The sequence below is a fragment of the Artibeus jamaicensis genome, unplaced genomic scaffold (assembly GCF_021234435.1).
Source record: "Artibeus jamaicensis isolate MK-2021 breed Jamaican fruit bat unplaced genomic scaffold, CSHL_Jam_final contig_1998, whole genome shotgun sequence".
In the NCBI taxonomy this organism is placed as follows: Eukaryota; Metazoa; Chordata; class Mammalia; order Chiroptera; family Phyllostomidae; genus Artibeus; species Artibeus jamaicensis.
This window is the reverse complement of record NW_026521407.1, coordinates 15,260,254-15,274,292: the sequence shown is the minus strand read 5'-3', so window position 1 is coordinate 15,274,292 and position 14,039 is coordinate 15,260,254. Positions and strand designations below refer to the sequence as shown.

The 14,039-nt window shown below is 60.1% G+C and overlaps 1 protein-coding gene across 1 annotated transcript in view; it reads left to right on the top strand.

Annotated features, from left to right (window-relative positions):
* Positions 1–13,625, top strand: part of SCN4A (sodium voltage-gated channel alpha subunit 4) — a 44,585-nt gene extending 30,960 nt beyond the window's left edge. The window contains exons 15-25 of the mRNA XM_037128094.2: positions 1,394–1,876; positions 3,813–3,942; positions 4,680–4,834; positions 5,124–5,297; positions 5,851–5,973; positions 7,272–7,550; positions 7,800–7,853; positions 8,099–8,236; positions 8,720–8,824; positions 9,445–9,715; positions 10,498–13,625. Coding sequence (XP_036983989.2) covers positions 1,394–1,876; positions 3,813–3,942; positions 4,680–4,834; positions 5,124–5,297; positions 5,851–5,973; positions 7,272–7,550; positions 7,800–7,853; positions 8,099–8,236; positions 8,720–8,824; positions 9,445–9,715; positions 10,498–11,723 — 3,138 coding nt within the window. The 3' untranslated portion in view covers positions 11,724–13,625. The remainder of the gene's footprint in view (positions 1–1,393; positions 1,877–3,812; positions 3,943–4,679; positions 4,835–5,123; positions 5,298–5,850; positions 5,974–7,271; positions 7,551–7,799; positions 7,854–8,098; positions 8,237–8,719; positions 8,825–9,444; positions 9,716–10,497) is intronic.
* Positions 13,626–14,039: the final 414 nt, after the last annotated feature.

Here is a 14,039-nt window from a genome sequence, read left to right as displayed (position 1 = left end):
GGGTTCTTGTGAAGAAGAGGAAGTGACTAGGTCATAGACAACCCACCCCTCCCAGCCCCCAGGGGGATCTGATGCCCACCCCCTCCCCAGCAGCCCCCCCACCCCTGCCTTGCCAGAGGAGACTATTTCTGTCCCAGGCAGGAGCCGTGTGCAAACCCTGCTGACCCAGAGAGCAGCTAATTCCCATCTCAGATGTGTTTCTGGCAACTGGATGCCTGCCCCCAAGGGAGGAAAGGAAAAGTCAATACATTGTGGTGAGGGGCGAAGGCAGAATAGTAGCTGCGGATGTGGACATGGGGTGGAATCCCCTCCCAGCGTACTCCCCCAAAGAGAAAATATATACAATACACAACACATGTATTTTAAAGATACTGTGTTCACATGATAGTTAAGATAACGACAAAAAGACCTTGGAGAACACTGGTGAAAGTCACAGTGACAGGCACGTGGGGAAGAAGGTCAAGGGCGGCAGATCACAGGCGCCGGCTCCCGGCCCTGTCCCAAGGCCCCCCGAGAAAGAACCTGGCCCTGCCTTCCAAAATTGCACACAGAAGAGCCAACATGTTTTGAGAACCTACTGTGTGCTCGCAACAATGCAAAGAAGTAGGGACCAGAATCATCCCCATGACACAGATGAGAAAACTGAGGCACAGAGCCGTGATATGACTGCCTCGAAACACACCGTCTCTACTGCTGTGCACACTCACTGTCTTACATTTGTCTGACCAAACGTCTGTCCCCCCTAGGCTGGAACTCCCTGAGGCTACTTGCTCTTGAGAGTACTGGGAGGAGCTCAGTAAATGTCCCCGATCCACTGGAAAATAAAGTTGACGGAGGGCAGAGGTAGACCAGTCACCTCACAAGTCCCTTTCAGCGGGGCTATGGGAAGAAAGCCAGGCGGAGCAGGAAACCTCCTGGGAGAAAAGGGTCAAATGCCCCTTCCAGGGGCAGTAGGGGACATGCGTCTGAGCACTGGGAGCACAGGGTCTGCAAAATCCCAGTTACCAGACCAGAAAAGACAGCTCAAAAGATTTAGGTCCCGTTAGTCCTGGAAGCTCAGAGGCGTGCACTCTGCTCTTCGTTCTGCACCCCCAGACGTGGAGGCGGAAGACAGCATCATGGAGAGTCCCTGTCACCCAGTGGGCCTCCCCAAGCCCTGTTCGGCCTTGGTCAGCAGAATCCTCTCCTGTGCCCAAGCCTCAGTTTCCTTATCTGCAAAGTAGGGACGAGAGTAGCATTTCTCACCTCCATGAGGATTCCGTTAGGTTTATCCTTTTAAATGTTCAGCACGGGGTGGCTCTGACCTGGAGGCCTGATGACCCCCGTGCTGGCTGAAGGCGGCACCCCCAGGGGCCGAGGCTGAGCAGAGGCTCCCCCAACCCCTGCTCCCCAGGTCCTGAACCTCTTCTTGGCCCTGCTGCTGAGCTCCTTCAGCGCCGACAGCCTGGCAGCCTCAGACGAGGACGGTGAGATGAACAACCTGCAGATTGCCATCGGGCGCATCAAGTGGGGCATCAGCTTCGCCAAGGCTTTCCTGCTGGGGCTGCTGCACGGCAAGGTCCTGAGCCCCAAGGACATTGTGCTCAGCATCGGGAAGCTTGGGGAGGCGGGAGAGGCCGGGGAGGCCGAGGAGGGTGCTCCTGAGGAAGCAAAGGAACCGCCACCCAAGGAGGATGACAAGAACTTGAAGGACAATCACATCCTGAACCACGTGGGCCTGGCTGATGGGCCTACCCCCAGCATTGAGCTGGACCACCTCAACTTCATCAACAACCCCTACCTGACCATCCACGTGCCCATCGCCTCCGAGGAGTCCGACCTGGAGATGCCGACGGAGGAGGAAACCGACACCTTCTCGGAGCCTGAGGAGGTCAAGGTGAGCCCATCGCACAGCCCGGCTTGGGGGTGGGGGTGGGGGTCAGATAGACACAGCTTCACATTTTTGTGTGACAATCCTCCAAGCCTCCATTTCTCCATCTGTAAAATGGGGGTAGTGGTACCTACCCTGTGTCACTGTGGTGAGTATTAGATGAGCTGATGTGTGTAAAGCAGAGCCCTTTCTGTAAATGGTGACTGCTATTACTATTGTTTACACGTTTATTATGACCTGCCCTGCCCTTCCTGATTCAGGAGCCTCCTCCCTTCACTCCCACTCACAACTCCACCTGGGCCCATCTTACCAGCAGGTGGCGCTCTTGGACAGAATGGTCTTAACGTGTGACACCTCTACTCCAGGGCCAGAACCCTAGAGTCCTCCCTGGAGCCCACTCTGGGCTCTTGTCATTGTTACCTATTTCTGTTTACACCCTACCTGGGGCTGGTCCCTACTTCCCAGTGTGGGCCAAAGTGCCAGGTTGGGCTGGGGACTCTGAGGAGAGGTGCAGTGGGCCAATGAGGTTGAATACAAGAACAGAGAGTCCCAGCAGGAGCCCTGACCCCCCTGCCCAGCCCGCAGAGGGGCCTGTGGCTGGGCTGGAGTGTCCTCTCCTGCCCCTCCCCTGCCAGTCTGGCTAGAGACTGATGGTCACCCCCAGAAGTTCAGGCCGAGGCTGGCGCCTTGCCTGGGCCTCCCAGAGAAGCCAACTCCGAGCCCCTCACCTGCCCTCTGGCTCTGGCAGGGGAAGAACGAGCATAAGCTAGGGCCAGGCTCTTGGCCCACCCCACCCCCCATCGGCCCTGGGCCCAGCTGGACACCAGAGCCTGAATGAACTTTGCTCTGAAAGTTCCTGACTTCTTATTCCCCCCAAATATGTGGCATGCTGACTTACCAGGGGGCTGAGTGCCTGCCAAGCTATAAATACCCGGGGAACTATGGCACAGACCTCGGTATGAGGAACAGGGGTGGGGGAGGGCTGGAGAACACCCAGGGCTCTGGATACTCTTTAAAGGGAGGCAGGCACGACTCCAAGGGGGATTGTGGGAGTGGGGGCACGTGGGCAAGGCAAGCAACTCATTGGATGTTCTGGCTGACCTAATGCCCTGTGCCTCGGTTTCCCTCTCTGTCACCTGGGCACAAGGACTCCTCTGCCTTTTTGGTCACCATTTTGGATCCCGAGCTGCCCTCCAGCTGTCCTCTCTGTCTCCCTCTTCTGGGGCCTCACCCCCAGCCATGAAGGGGCCTCCTCAAGGCGGGTGGCCTGTCCAGGTTGAAGCACCAGCCTCCCCCACCCCACCCCACCCCACTCCCGTCGGGCCCCTCGGCCCCGTGCTGGAGCTGCAGCTGAGAAAACTGTCTGTCGTTTCTGGATTACTCACCCGAACAGCCCCTGCAGACAGGAAGGCTCGGGCCTGGGGACACCACATGCCCTTATCTGGGGTTGTGGCAGCCTCGGTCTGTCCTGACCCCCAGTCATGGCCCCTCAAAAGTACCTTTAGGTGTCTGATTCCCCTGCTGCCCTCCTCATGCCTTCCCATGCTTCCCGGAACCCCCAGCTGGCCAAGCCACCCCCAGCCACCTCCCAGTCTACTTGTCCCCCAGCCTTGCTCCTTACCCGAGGTTCTCATGTGTCTCCTCATGTCCTCGCTGCCCCTGCCCAGGCCTCAGTCCTGTCCTCCTCCAAATCTAAGTGCCACAAGAGCAGGATCACTGCTGACTTGGTCACTGTGGCTCTCCTGTGCGGGCCACAGTGCCAGCTTCATGATCCATGTTCAAGTGAGTGAGCGAATGAGTGAATGAGTGAATGAATGAATGAATGAATGAGTAGGTCTGCTCTGCCCTCTCTTTCTCCTCTCCTTGTGCTCTCCCACCCTGAGCTCCTCTGCCCCATCTGAGAGGGGGACCCAGGGGTCACATGACCCTGTGGCTCTTGCAGAAGGTGCCGCGGCCCCTCGATGGGGAGTCCTCAGTCTGCAGCACAGCCGACTATAAGCCCCCCGAGGAGGACCCTGAAGAGCAGGTGGAGGAGAATGCGGAGGAGCAGCCTGAGGAGTGCTTCACTGAGGGTGAGCCCGCCCCCGGCCCAGCCCGGCAGACTCCAGCCCATCGCTTCCTCAGGGACATCTTGGGACATACGCCTCACCAAAAGCATGCGGGGCCTTTCCCCCCTCCCACTCCCCGGAAGCTGCTCTGCCCTGCAGCACCGGGCAGGGGTGTCAGGGCTGGGGTGCCTCCCAGCCCCTGGCCTGAGCCTTAAGTGTGTGCAGTGGGTGATTGCAGCGCCCCAGGGACTGCTGTGTAGTGTCCCCAACAGGAAGCAAGTGCTCAGGAAAGGCTGCTCCGAGGCCGTCGTCTTTCTCAGCTTCACCTGCAGGGAGAAAGCCCTGCTCGGTGCTCCAGGAGACAGCTCGGGAGAAACACTGTTGCCCAAAGAGCCCGGGCTGTGCAGAGTGAAGGCTGCCTGGGCGACGCGGGGGAAGAGAAGGAAAGCTGATAGTTCCCGTCCCTGGGCTGGTGGCCTACATCTGCCTGTCTTTCTTCCTCTGTGTGTCCATCCCTGGCAGCAGTTGACACACAGGTGGAGTGGGCCTTGGGGCCCTCATTTGAGGGGAGGGGCTGGACCCACTTCCAGCCAGTGGTGGAGGACATGAAGCCGAGTGTTGGAAGTAGGGGGGCCCTTGGGCCTGGGGAGCAGTGAGACCCAGGTCTGGAGGCGGCATTCTGGGACGGCGTGGGAGCCTGCCGGCGGTGCCCCTGGAGGTGGGCCCCAGGCCATGACGTGGTGGCCGCTTTGCTCCCCCAGCCTGTGTGCAGCGCTGGCCCTGCCTCAACGTGGACGTCTCCCAGGGCCGCGGGAAGATGTGGTGGACCCTCCGCAGGGCCTGCTTCAAGATCGTGGAGCACAACTGGTTTGAGACCTTCATTGTCTTCATGATCCTGCTCAGCAGTGGGGCCCTGGTAGGTACCACCCTTGGCGACGGGCATGGGCAGAGGCAGGTGCAGGCCCGAAGCTGGCCACACGGTGGGAGGGACGCAGCCTGGACGGTCTCCAACCCAGAGTCCTGGAGGAACTCGCCCACGGGGAAACTCCTCACCCCCAGTGGGTACAGGGAGTCCGGGAGAAGTGACCAGACCGGCCCCTGTGCCAGTCCCTGGGACCCCGCAGAATCAGGCAGGGCAGGGGACGTGGCAGCTGCCCCAGCCCCCCGGGCTCCGGCCACCGCCGTGCTGGTACCCCCCCCCCCAGGCCTTTGAGGACATCTACATCGAGCAGCGGCGCATCATTCGCACCATCCTGGAGTACGCCGACAAGGTCTTCACCTACATCTTCATCATCGAGATGCTGCTCAAGTGGGTGGCCTACGGCTTCAAGGTGTACTTCACGAATGCCTGGTGCTGGCTCGACTTCCTCATCGTGGATGTGAGTTCGACCCCTGGCCCCACAGCCAGGCCCGGGGGGCCATCCTTGTGGCCAAGGACCTTAGGAGGCCCCAGCCCAAGGGGCACACAGCCGCTCCCCAAGGCCACGCACCGTACCAGACCCCCGATGGGCGGGCCCTCACAGGGACTGGCCCCCAGCTCCTCCCACACGCCACCCAGGAAGAGGAATACGCTCAGGGCCTGTCTCCCGGGATAAAGGAAAGCTTTGGGACCAAAAGGGCGAGTAGGAGGATTACTTATCCTTCTCGCCAATGTCTGTGGAGGGTTTTGTATCCTCTCTGATGGGCACACAGACCTTCGGTTCAATTGATGACATCACGGAGACAGAGCCCAGGCCCCTGTAGGTGTTGGGACAGTTCCCAGTGGACAGAACTGCCCACTAGGCATGGGGTCTGGGAGAGACACCTTAGAACCTCGAGTCTAGGAAGCCCCTCGGTGTCCTGTCCTCAAGGACTGTGTCCCTGGATTTCAGGGGAGCCAGGGGCCCGCCCTGTGGTCCCTGACATGGACGCCCCCCAACTTTCTCTTTGCAGGTCTCTATCATCAGCCTGACGGCCAACTGGCTGGGCTACTCAGAGCTGGGAGCCATCAAATCCCTGAGGACGCTGCGGGCCCTGCGTCCCCTGAGGGCACTGTCCCGATTCGAGGGCATGAGGGTGGGTGCTGAGGAGGGCTCTGAGTGGGACTGGGGGTTGGGGGAGCAGCCACCACAAGGCAAGGTGCAGGGGTCACATGTCTGTGCTCCCGCCACCACCAGGGGAAGCAGAAGGCTCGGCCCACAGCCCTACTGAAGGCCACCAGCCCAAGTGTCCATTGCTGCCCTCGGTCCTGCTCCTTAGCTCCCTCTGCCTCCACTGGGGGGCAGCAGAGGCTGCGGCAGCTCCCAGAGGGTGTGCGGGCACCAAGGCAGAAGCAGACAGAAAGCAAGTCTGTAGATGTAGGGTGTCCCTTCCCAGCTCAGAATGGGGCTCCCATGGCTCAGAGACTCAAGCAAGCTGGAAGACCCGTGCCTGGGGCTTTGAACCTTCTGGCCCTGGAGCTCAGGGTTGAGCCCAGTTAAGACAGATCCCCTCAGGCCCTTGAGGGTGGAAATGACTAGTAGACACAGGGTTTGGACTAGACAAATGGGACTTCCACAGAGAAGGGAGGTCCACTGGGAACAAGACCTGCCCAGAGGGACAAACCTCCCGTGAGGTGCTGGCTGCAGGCCATCAGTGCCCTCAGCCCAGTGGCTCCCTCCTGGTCAGGGGCCCTCCCAGCCCCAGAGTAGGGGCCCCTCCCCTCGAGGGGAAATGACTGGCCCACAGCTACACAGCTGCTTGGCGCTCCAGCCAGGAAGAGAGGTACCTGGGCATTACCAGGCCTGTGCCGCCCACTCGGCCTGGAAGCCATGAAATGACTTCTTGAAAAGGAACAATTCTCAGATTTGGTTTAGCCTGAAAGTCAGGTTGGCCTGTGTGGCCCAGCTGGTAGGGCAGAGGGCTCTGGTCCCAGGGCCCCAGTCCCAGGGCCCCCGGTGGCTTTCAAGACCCCGGTGGCTTCTTTTCTGCGTCTGTGTCTCTAGTGCTGTGAGCAGATGAGCAGGGGCCCAGTCACGGAGGCTGAGTTTCCTACGGGGGCCGAGGAAAGAGTGTTTGTCTCTTGCCTGGTGAGCCATGGCCAGGCTGCTTCCAGAGAAGCCCAGCAGCCCAACTCTGGGCTGATGGCTGCAGCCAAGCAGAGAGCCCTCTCCAACCCTGCTCTTTGCTCCCCTGCCCCCAACCAGACAGCCCAGCAGACTTCTCCCCAGGCTGGCTCACAGCAGCCCTCCTCCAGGAAGCCTTCCCTGAATAGCCATGCTCAGCCCTTCCTGGTCTCCTGGGTAGTGTAGGTGGGGAGCTGCCCCCCAGAGGAGACCAGGTTTCCTCCACGGGCCTGAGAGAAGATCTGGCAGTGACCCCCTCCCGGCCCCCAGGTGGTGGTGAATGCCCTTCTGGGCGCTATCCCTTCCATCATGAACGTGCTGCTCGTCTGCCTCATCTTCTGGCTCATCTTCAGCATCATGGGCGTCAACCTGTTTGCTGGCAAGTTCTACTACTGCATCAACACCACCACCTCCGAGAGGTTCGACATCTCCGAGGTCAACAACAAGTCCCAGTGCGAGAGCCTGATGCACACGGGACAGGTCCGCTGGCTCAATGTCAAAGTCAACTACGACAACGTGGGTCTGGGCTACCTCTCCCTCCTGCAGGTGGTGAGTGGGACCCCCTGGCCCTGCAGTGACCTAGGATGGAGGTACCCCCTGTCTTTTGTCGTGCCTGACCCCACTGCCACTCCTTGTCAGGGGGCTGCCCACCCTGCGTCCAGGGCTGCAGGGCCCTTTCTGTCCCCTGTCTGATGCCTGCCCTGTAGGGCTGTGGGCAGGTAGCCTCTGGGGAGGACAAGGCTGAGTGACAGAGGCAGCAAGCAGCCCCTCCCCTCACACCCGACCACACTCTCCCAGGCCACCTTCAAAGGCTGGATGGACATCATGTACGCAGCCGTGGACTCCCGGGAGGTGAGTGGGGGTCGCTGAGATATGGCTGGTGAGTAAGTCAGGGGCGAGGCCCCGTGGCGCGTTCTGCCCATCTACTCCCATCTCCCCATGCCGCCTCCTCGGGAGCCCCCGAGACTCTGAGGGGGGATGGGTCCACCCCTGGGCCCCAGGCCCCCCTGCCCACAGGGAGACAGGGAGCGTGGAGGAGCCAGTGCGTGTGCCCAAGCCCACCCAGCACGCCCCATCCTGTCCTGTGGCCCCTGCAGGTGGAGCAGCAGCCCCAGTACGAGGTGAACATCTATATGTACCTCTATTTCGTCATCTTCATCATCTTCGGATCCTTCTTCACCCTCAACCTCTTCATCGGTGTCATCATCGACAATTTCAACCAGCAGAAGAAGAAGATGAGTATCCAGCCCCGCCTCCCCTGGGCCTCCCCGTGCCAGGCACGCTCCGCCCTTCCCGGGTCCACTCAGCCCTTCACAGTTCGCAAACGCTGCCTCGGCAGCCCCCGGGCTGTCACCTGCAACACGGCTGAGGCAGCAAGTCTGGGTTCAGATCCCCCTGGGCCTCCCCGAACTGCAGTTTTCCCATCTATAAAATAAAGGTGATGCTGCCTACCTTTCTGGGTTCCAGTGAGGATCCAATGAGATAATGATGGGAAGTGGCCCCAAACAGGCCGTGAGGCAGCGTAGGTCCCCTTCCCGCTGCTCCCGGCTTTTCTCCCCTCCCTCAACCCCCATCTCTGGCCCTGCCAGTTTCCCTCCCCTTTTCACCCAGTCCCCCTGCTGGGGTGGGGGCTGCCTCAAGGGTGATACCTGAGGAGGGAGGTCCTGGAGACAGAGAAGGGGGGCTCCCCCAACCTTACGGACTCCATCCCACTATACTTTGGAGGAAAAGACATCTTTATGACAGAGGAACAGAAGAAATACTACAATGCCATGAAGAAGCTTGGCTCCAAGAAGCCTCAGAAGCCAATTCCACGGCCCCAGGTACCTGCCCGCTGGGCCCCTCTCCCTGCAGCCCGTACCAGGTGTCTGCCTAAGGGGACCGCAGGGCCGAGACAAAGCCTGCGCTCTGCCCGCCAGGCTATGTCCCTGGCATCACGCTGGGTTCACCCGCAGGGAGGCTGGGCCCACCTGTCTGCAGGGGTGCCTCTCTAACCGTACAAAGGCACTGTATGCACAAGCAGCAGCAGCCTGCTACACTCCAGTCACTGGTTTACCCCTCACCTGGCCCTGCACAGGCCCCCAGTGTCCACTCACCTCCTTAGGGGGCTTCTGGGGCTCGGGACCCTAGAAGGGGAAGGAAAAGGATGGCCAGACACCCTCCCCAGGGAGCAGTAGCTTGGGGAAAGAGTGAGGGGCTGCTTGGGGACCTTGACGGGGGGAAGGCCTCAGAGCGAGGGAGGATGCCACGGACCCCATGGAGCGGCCAGTCTGGTGGTTCTGCCCTCCATTTCCTGACCAACACCGCCCCAAGCCCTGACATACCCCCCTCTCTCACACCGTTGTGTCATCCTGCGTCTTCTGCCTGTCTGTGTCCTGCGTGGCCCTGACCACTCCCTGACGGTGCACTGACGTGCGTCCCCGTGTGCCCATCTGTGCTGCAGAACAAGATCCAGGGCATGGTGTACGACTTCGTGACAAAGCAGGTCTTCGACATCGTGATCATGATCCTCATCTGCCTCAACATGGTCACCATGATGGTGGAGACAGATGACCAGAGCCAGCTGAAGGTGGACATCCTGTACAACATCAACATGATCTTCATCATCATCTTCACGGGGGAGTGTGTGCTCAAGATGTTCGCTCTGCGCCATTACTACTTCACCGTTGGCTGGAACATCTTCGACTTTGTGGTTGTCATCCTGTCTATTGCGGGTGAGCAGGGCCGGGCCGGGCTGAGTCATTCAGGAAGGCCGGGTGCTCCCGTCCTTGTGCACACACACCTGCTCATGCACCTGGCATGCTTACACACATCGCCACATGTACATACATGCCTGTCTGCCTGCCATTCACACATCATGCACCAAGGTAAGTATGGGCAGGCTCATGGGCAGCCTGCCACCTGCACGCACGTGAATACACCTCAAGGAACATTTACTTGGCCAATGAACGCACACTCAAGTGTCATGTGCTCAGTGGAAAATATTAAGAAGAGGGATCCCGTATCCGTACACACTGGAGAAGTGCGTGGACATGTGTGTACTTAGGATCGTAACTAGCAACCATTTATTGAGCATTTACTATGTACCTGATGCTGTGCTGTGCCCTTTATAGGCATTAGCTCACTGATTGTTCATAACAATGCCTCCATTTTAGAGATGAGGAGGATGAGTCACAAACGTTAAGTGACATGGTCACATGGACCTGTCCTCCCTCCTTCTCTCATCCATGGCATTCGCAAACAGCCTTGGGAATGGGGCTTACCTTCACCTCATCAGCTTTGGTGATCCCACCTCCATCTGGCTGCGTTGGGGCAAAGATGTAACTCCTGGCCCCAAGACCCCTGGTAGGGCCTGGCCTAATGATGGGCACCATCCAGGCTGCGCGCCGAGGGTAGAGCACACCAGGCCAGGCCCCCCGTGAGCCCCGCATGCCACCCACTCCCTAGCCCGGCCCCCCACCCTGGGACAGCAGTCCTCACCACCTCCTCCCCGCAGGTCTCGCACTGTCTGACCTGATCCAGAAGTACTTCGTGTCCCCAACACTATTCCGCGTGATCCGCCTGGCCCGTATCGGGCGCGTCCTGCGGCTGATCCGTGGGGCCAAGGGCATTCGGACGCTGCTCTTTGCCCTCATGATGTCTCTGCCTGCCCTCTTCAACATCGGCCTCCTCCTCTTCCTGGTCATGTTTATCTACTCCATCTTCGGCATGTCCAACTTTGCCTACGTCAAGAAGGAGTCGGGTATCGATGACATGTTCAATTTTGAGACCTTTGGCAACAGCATCATCTGCCTCTTTGAGATCACCACGTCGGCTGGTTGGGATGGGCTCCTCAACCCCATCCTCAACAGCGGGCCCCCTGACTGCGACCCCACCCTGGAGAACCCGGGCAGCCACATCAAGGGTGACTGTGGCAACCCCTCCATCGGCATCGTCTTCTTCTGCAGCTATATCATCATCTCCTTCCTCATCGTGGTCAACATGTACATCGCCATCATCCTGGAGAACTTCAACGTGGCCACCGAGGAGAGCAGCGAGCCCCTCAGTGAGGACGACTTTGAGATGTTCTATGAGACATGGGAGAAGTTTGACCCCGACGCCACGCAGTTCATCGCCTACAGCCGCCTCTCTGACTTCGTGGACACCTTGCAGGAGCCGCTGAGGATCGCCAAGCCCAACAAGATCAAGCTCATCACACTGGACCTGCCCATGGTTGCGGGGGACAAGATCCACTGCCTGGACATCCTCTTCGCCCTGACCAAAGAGGTCCTGGGCGACTCAGGAGAGATGGACACCCTCAAGCAGACCATGGAAGAGAAGTTCATGGCAGCCAACCCCTCCAAAGTCTCCTATGAGCCCATCACCACCACCCTCAAGAGGAAGCACGAGGAGGTATGTGCCATCAAGATCCAGAGGGCCTACCGCCGGCACCTGCTTCAGCGCTCGGTGAAGCAGGCGTCCTACATGTACCGCCACAGCCAGGACGGTAGCGGGGACGGGGCCCCCGAGAAGGAGGGGCTGATCGCCAACACCATGAGCAAGCTGTACAGCCAGGAGACCGGAGACAGCGGTGTGCAGGACAAAGGGGAGGGTAGGGGCTCCACCGGGGACACTGGACCTGCCACGGGGCTCACATCCATCAGCCCCCCAGACACTGCCCATCCTCCCTCCCCACCCCCAGGGCATACAGTTCGTCCAGGGGTCAAAGAGTCTCTGGTCTAGCAGGAGGCGGGGTGGCCAGCAGAGGCTGGCGGAGCCCCGAAGTTTCCCGCTCACTCGCTGAGGGAGCAGAGCTTTGCGTCTGGGACTGATCCACCTCCCTGTCCGGGACAGGATGTGGCCACGCTGGGGCTAACACGCAGGCCAGAGCCCTCGCATCCCCAGGCCACGGAAAATGGGAATTGTAAATCTGAGGCTCCACGCTGGGCCTGAGGCCTCCACGATTTTGCCTTCAAGTTGCTCTCACCTCCTCATGGACCCTGCTGCCCCTCCTCTCAGCCTGGGGGTGGGGGTCGTCAGAACATCAGAATCTCTGACCCTCACTTGAGGGGCCGGCCTACAATGGAGTGAGTGGCTGCCCTCCTGTCCCCAGAGTCTTAAGGGCTGCTGGCCTCTCCCCAGGAAGTGGCGCAGGCCCCCTGGGCCCACCAAAGACGTCTTAACCTCGGTGAGAGCAGACACCTGAGCCCAGGGCCTGCCAGCCCTTGGCAACTCTGGGCCGAGGCGGCTTCCCCTGCCCGCTCAGGAATTCCCTGGAAAGAGGAAACAGCACTGGTCTGGCCACTGGGTCCTGGCGCATCTGGCTGAGGTTGTGGTCCCTGAAACCACTTCCCAGTGTGTCCGCCGTCCAGACCTCCACTCCCCTGGCTGGCCCCTGCGGGACCAGCACAAGGGAGTCGACTTCTCTAGGAAGTGCCGATGAGTAGTACACGCTGAGTCCACCGGAGCATCGCCACACTGGGGCTCTTCCTGGCCTGAGCACCCAGACCCGGGGTGGGGTCTGGGACCCGGCACTCAGGAGAAAATATCTTGTTCCTTCCTCCCTTCCTTACTCCTCATCCTTCCGCACCCCTCCTAAAAGTGATCCTAGAATTGTTACAGTTGATCCCATGTTAGAGATTTCACACTGGGCCATGTCCGGCCCACCTGGCTCAGCCCCAACCCTCCAACTTCCTGCTGCCTGGAAAGCTGGGCGGTCCTTTTGCTGGCACAGCTGATCTGGGCACACAGGGCCAGGCCTCCGCTGACCCCCAGAGAAGAGCCAGAGGCTGAGCATGGAGGAGGGGGTCACTGGACCGATTCACCAGTGTGCCTGTACTCAAGTGTGTGAGCCACCGTGCCCCGCGATGCCTGCCTATGCATGTGTGTCTGGGTGTATTTCTGTGAATGCGTGTCAGTGTGCCCTGTAGTGTCTGGCTGGCCTGTGTGTGTCCTCCTGTGGAGGCCTGTTCACATGAGTGTGCCTGTGCCGTGAGTGTGTGTGTGAATGTGTGTATGAGTGTGAACATGGGCACTGAGGTATCGTCCCTCCCAGTCTTAGTTCCTCTTCTTTTTCTTCTTGTTTCTCGTGAACAGTTTGATTAAAACTCAGGAAGCAGCAAAACCTCCAAAACAACACATGTGTGTGTGCCTGCACACGCCTGTGGGCCAGAGCCCTCCTCGCCGTCTGCCCGCTCTCAGCCCCCTCTCCGCCCCTCCTGGGCATCCCTCCCTCACTCCCTATGACCCCGGGACTCTCCCTCCGCTGGTTGTTTTGTCACACCCGTGCCCCAGCCCCGCTCCACGCCTCCTGCCTGCGTCTTCCATGGACAGGGCCCCACTCCACGCGACTCTTCCATCTGACGTTCACCCTACAGGGCGGGGGCAGCCTCTTCCCTGACCAGCACCCTGCCCGCTGCCTTCCCCCCCTCCCGGGGGCCCCGGACCGCCTTGGGCCCAGGAGCCTCCCATTGTTGGACTGGGCACACTGTGTGCAGACTCCAGAGCCTCCCACTGGCTGTGCCCCTCCTCACCTATGGACTCACACCTATTCACACCTTGTCCAAGTAGGAGCAGGCCAAGCCAGGCCAGTGGACAGGCCCCTTTGTACAGTTCTTACAATAAATCTCCCCCTCGTGCCTCTGACACGTGCGCATCTTCCTTCTGCGGCTCTAGCGTGGACGTCAACGGGTCCTGAGGGCAGCAGACGGTTGGGAGGGCTGGGGGGGATTGGAGCCAAGTAGACCTGGGGCACCTCTGGGTGGGGGGTCAGGGGATGGCCCCAGCTCCCTCCTCTGTCCCTGTACTCTCCTGCTCCACTCTGAAAGGCTTGGACTCCTGCTGGAGTCGAGGGTCCAGCTGAGGTCAAGGGTCACGCTCCTCCTTCTGTAACAGGCAGCAGCACACCCCCGCCCACCAGGACAGCACCCAGAAACTAGGTGTGGGGGCCCTTCATCCCCAGCCGCTCCTCTCTGGAAGCCCCTTCCCTTCTCTGCTCCCACTCCCGTGGGGCAGGCGGCATGTCCCCTCCCTCCCCTCGGAGTTGCTATCCCCCCTCCC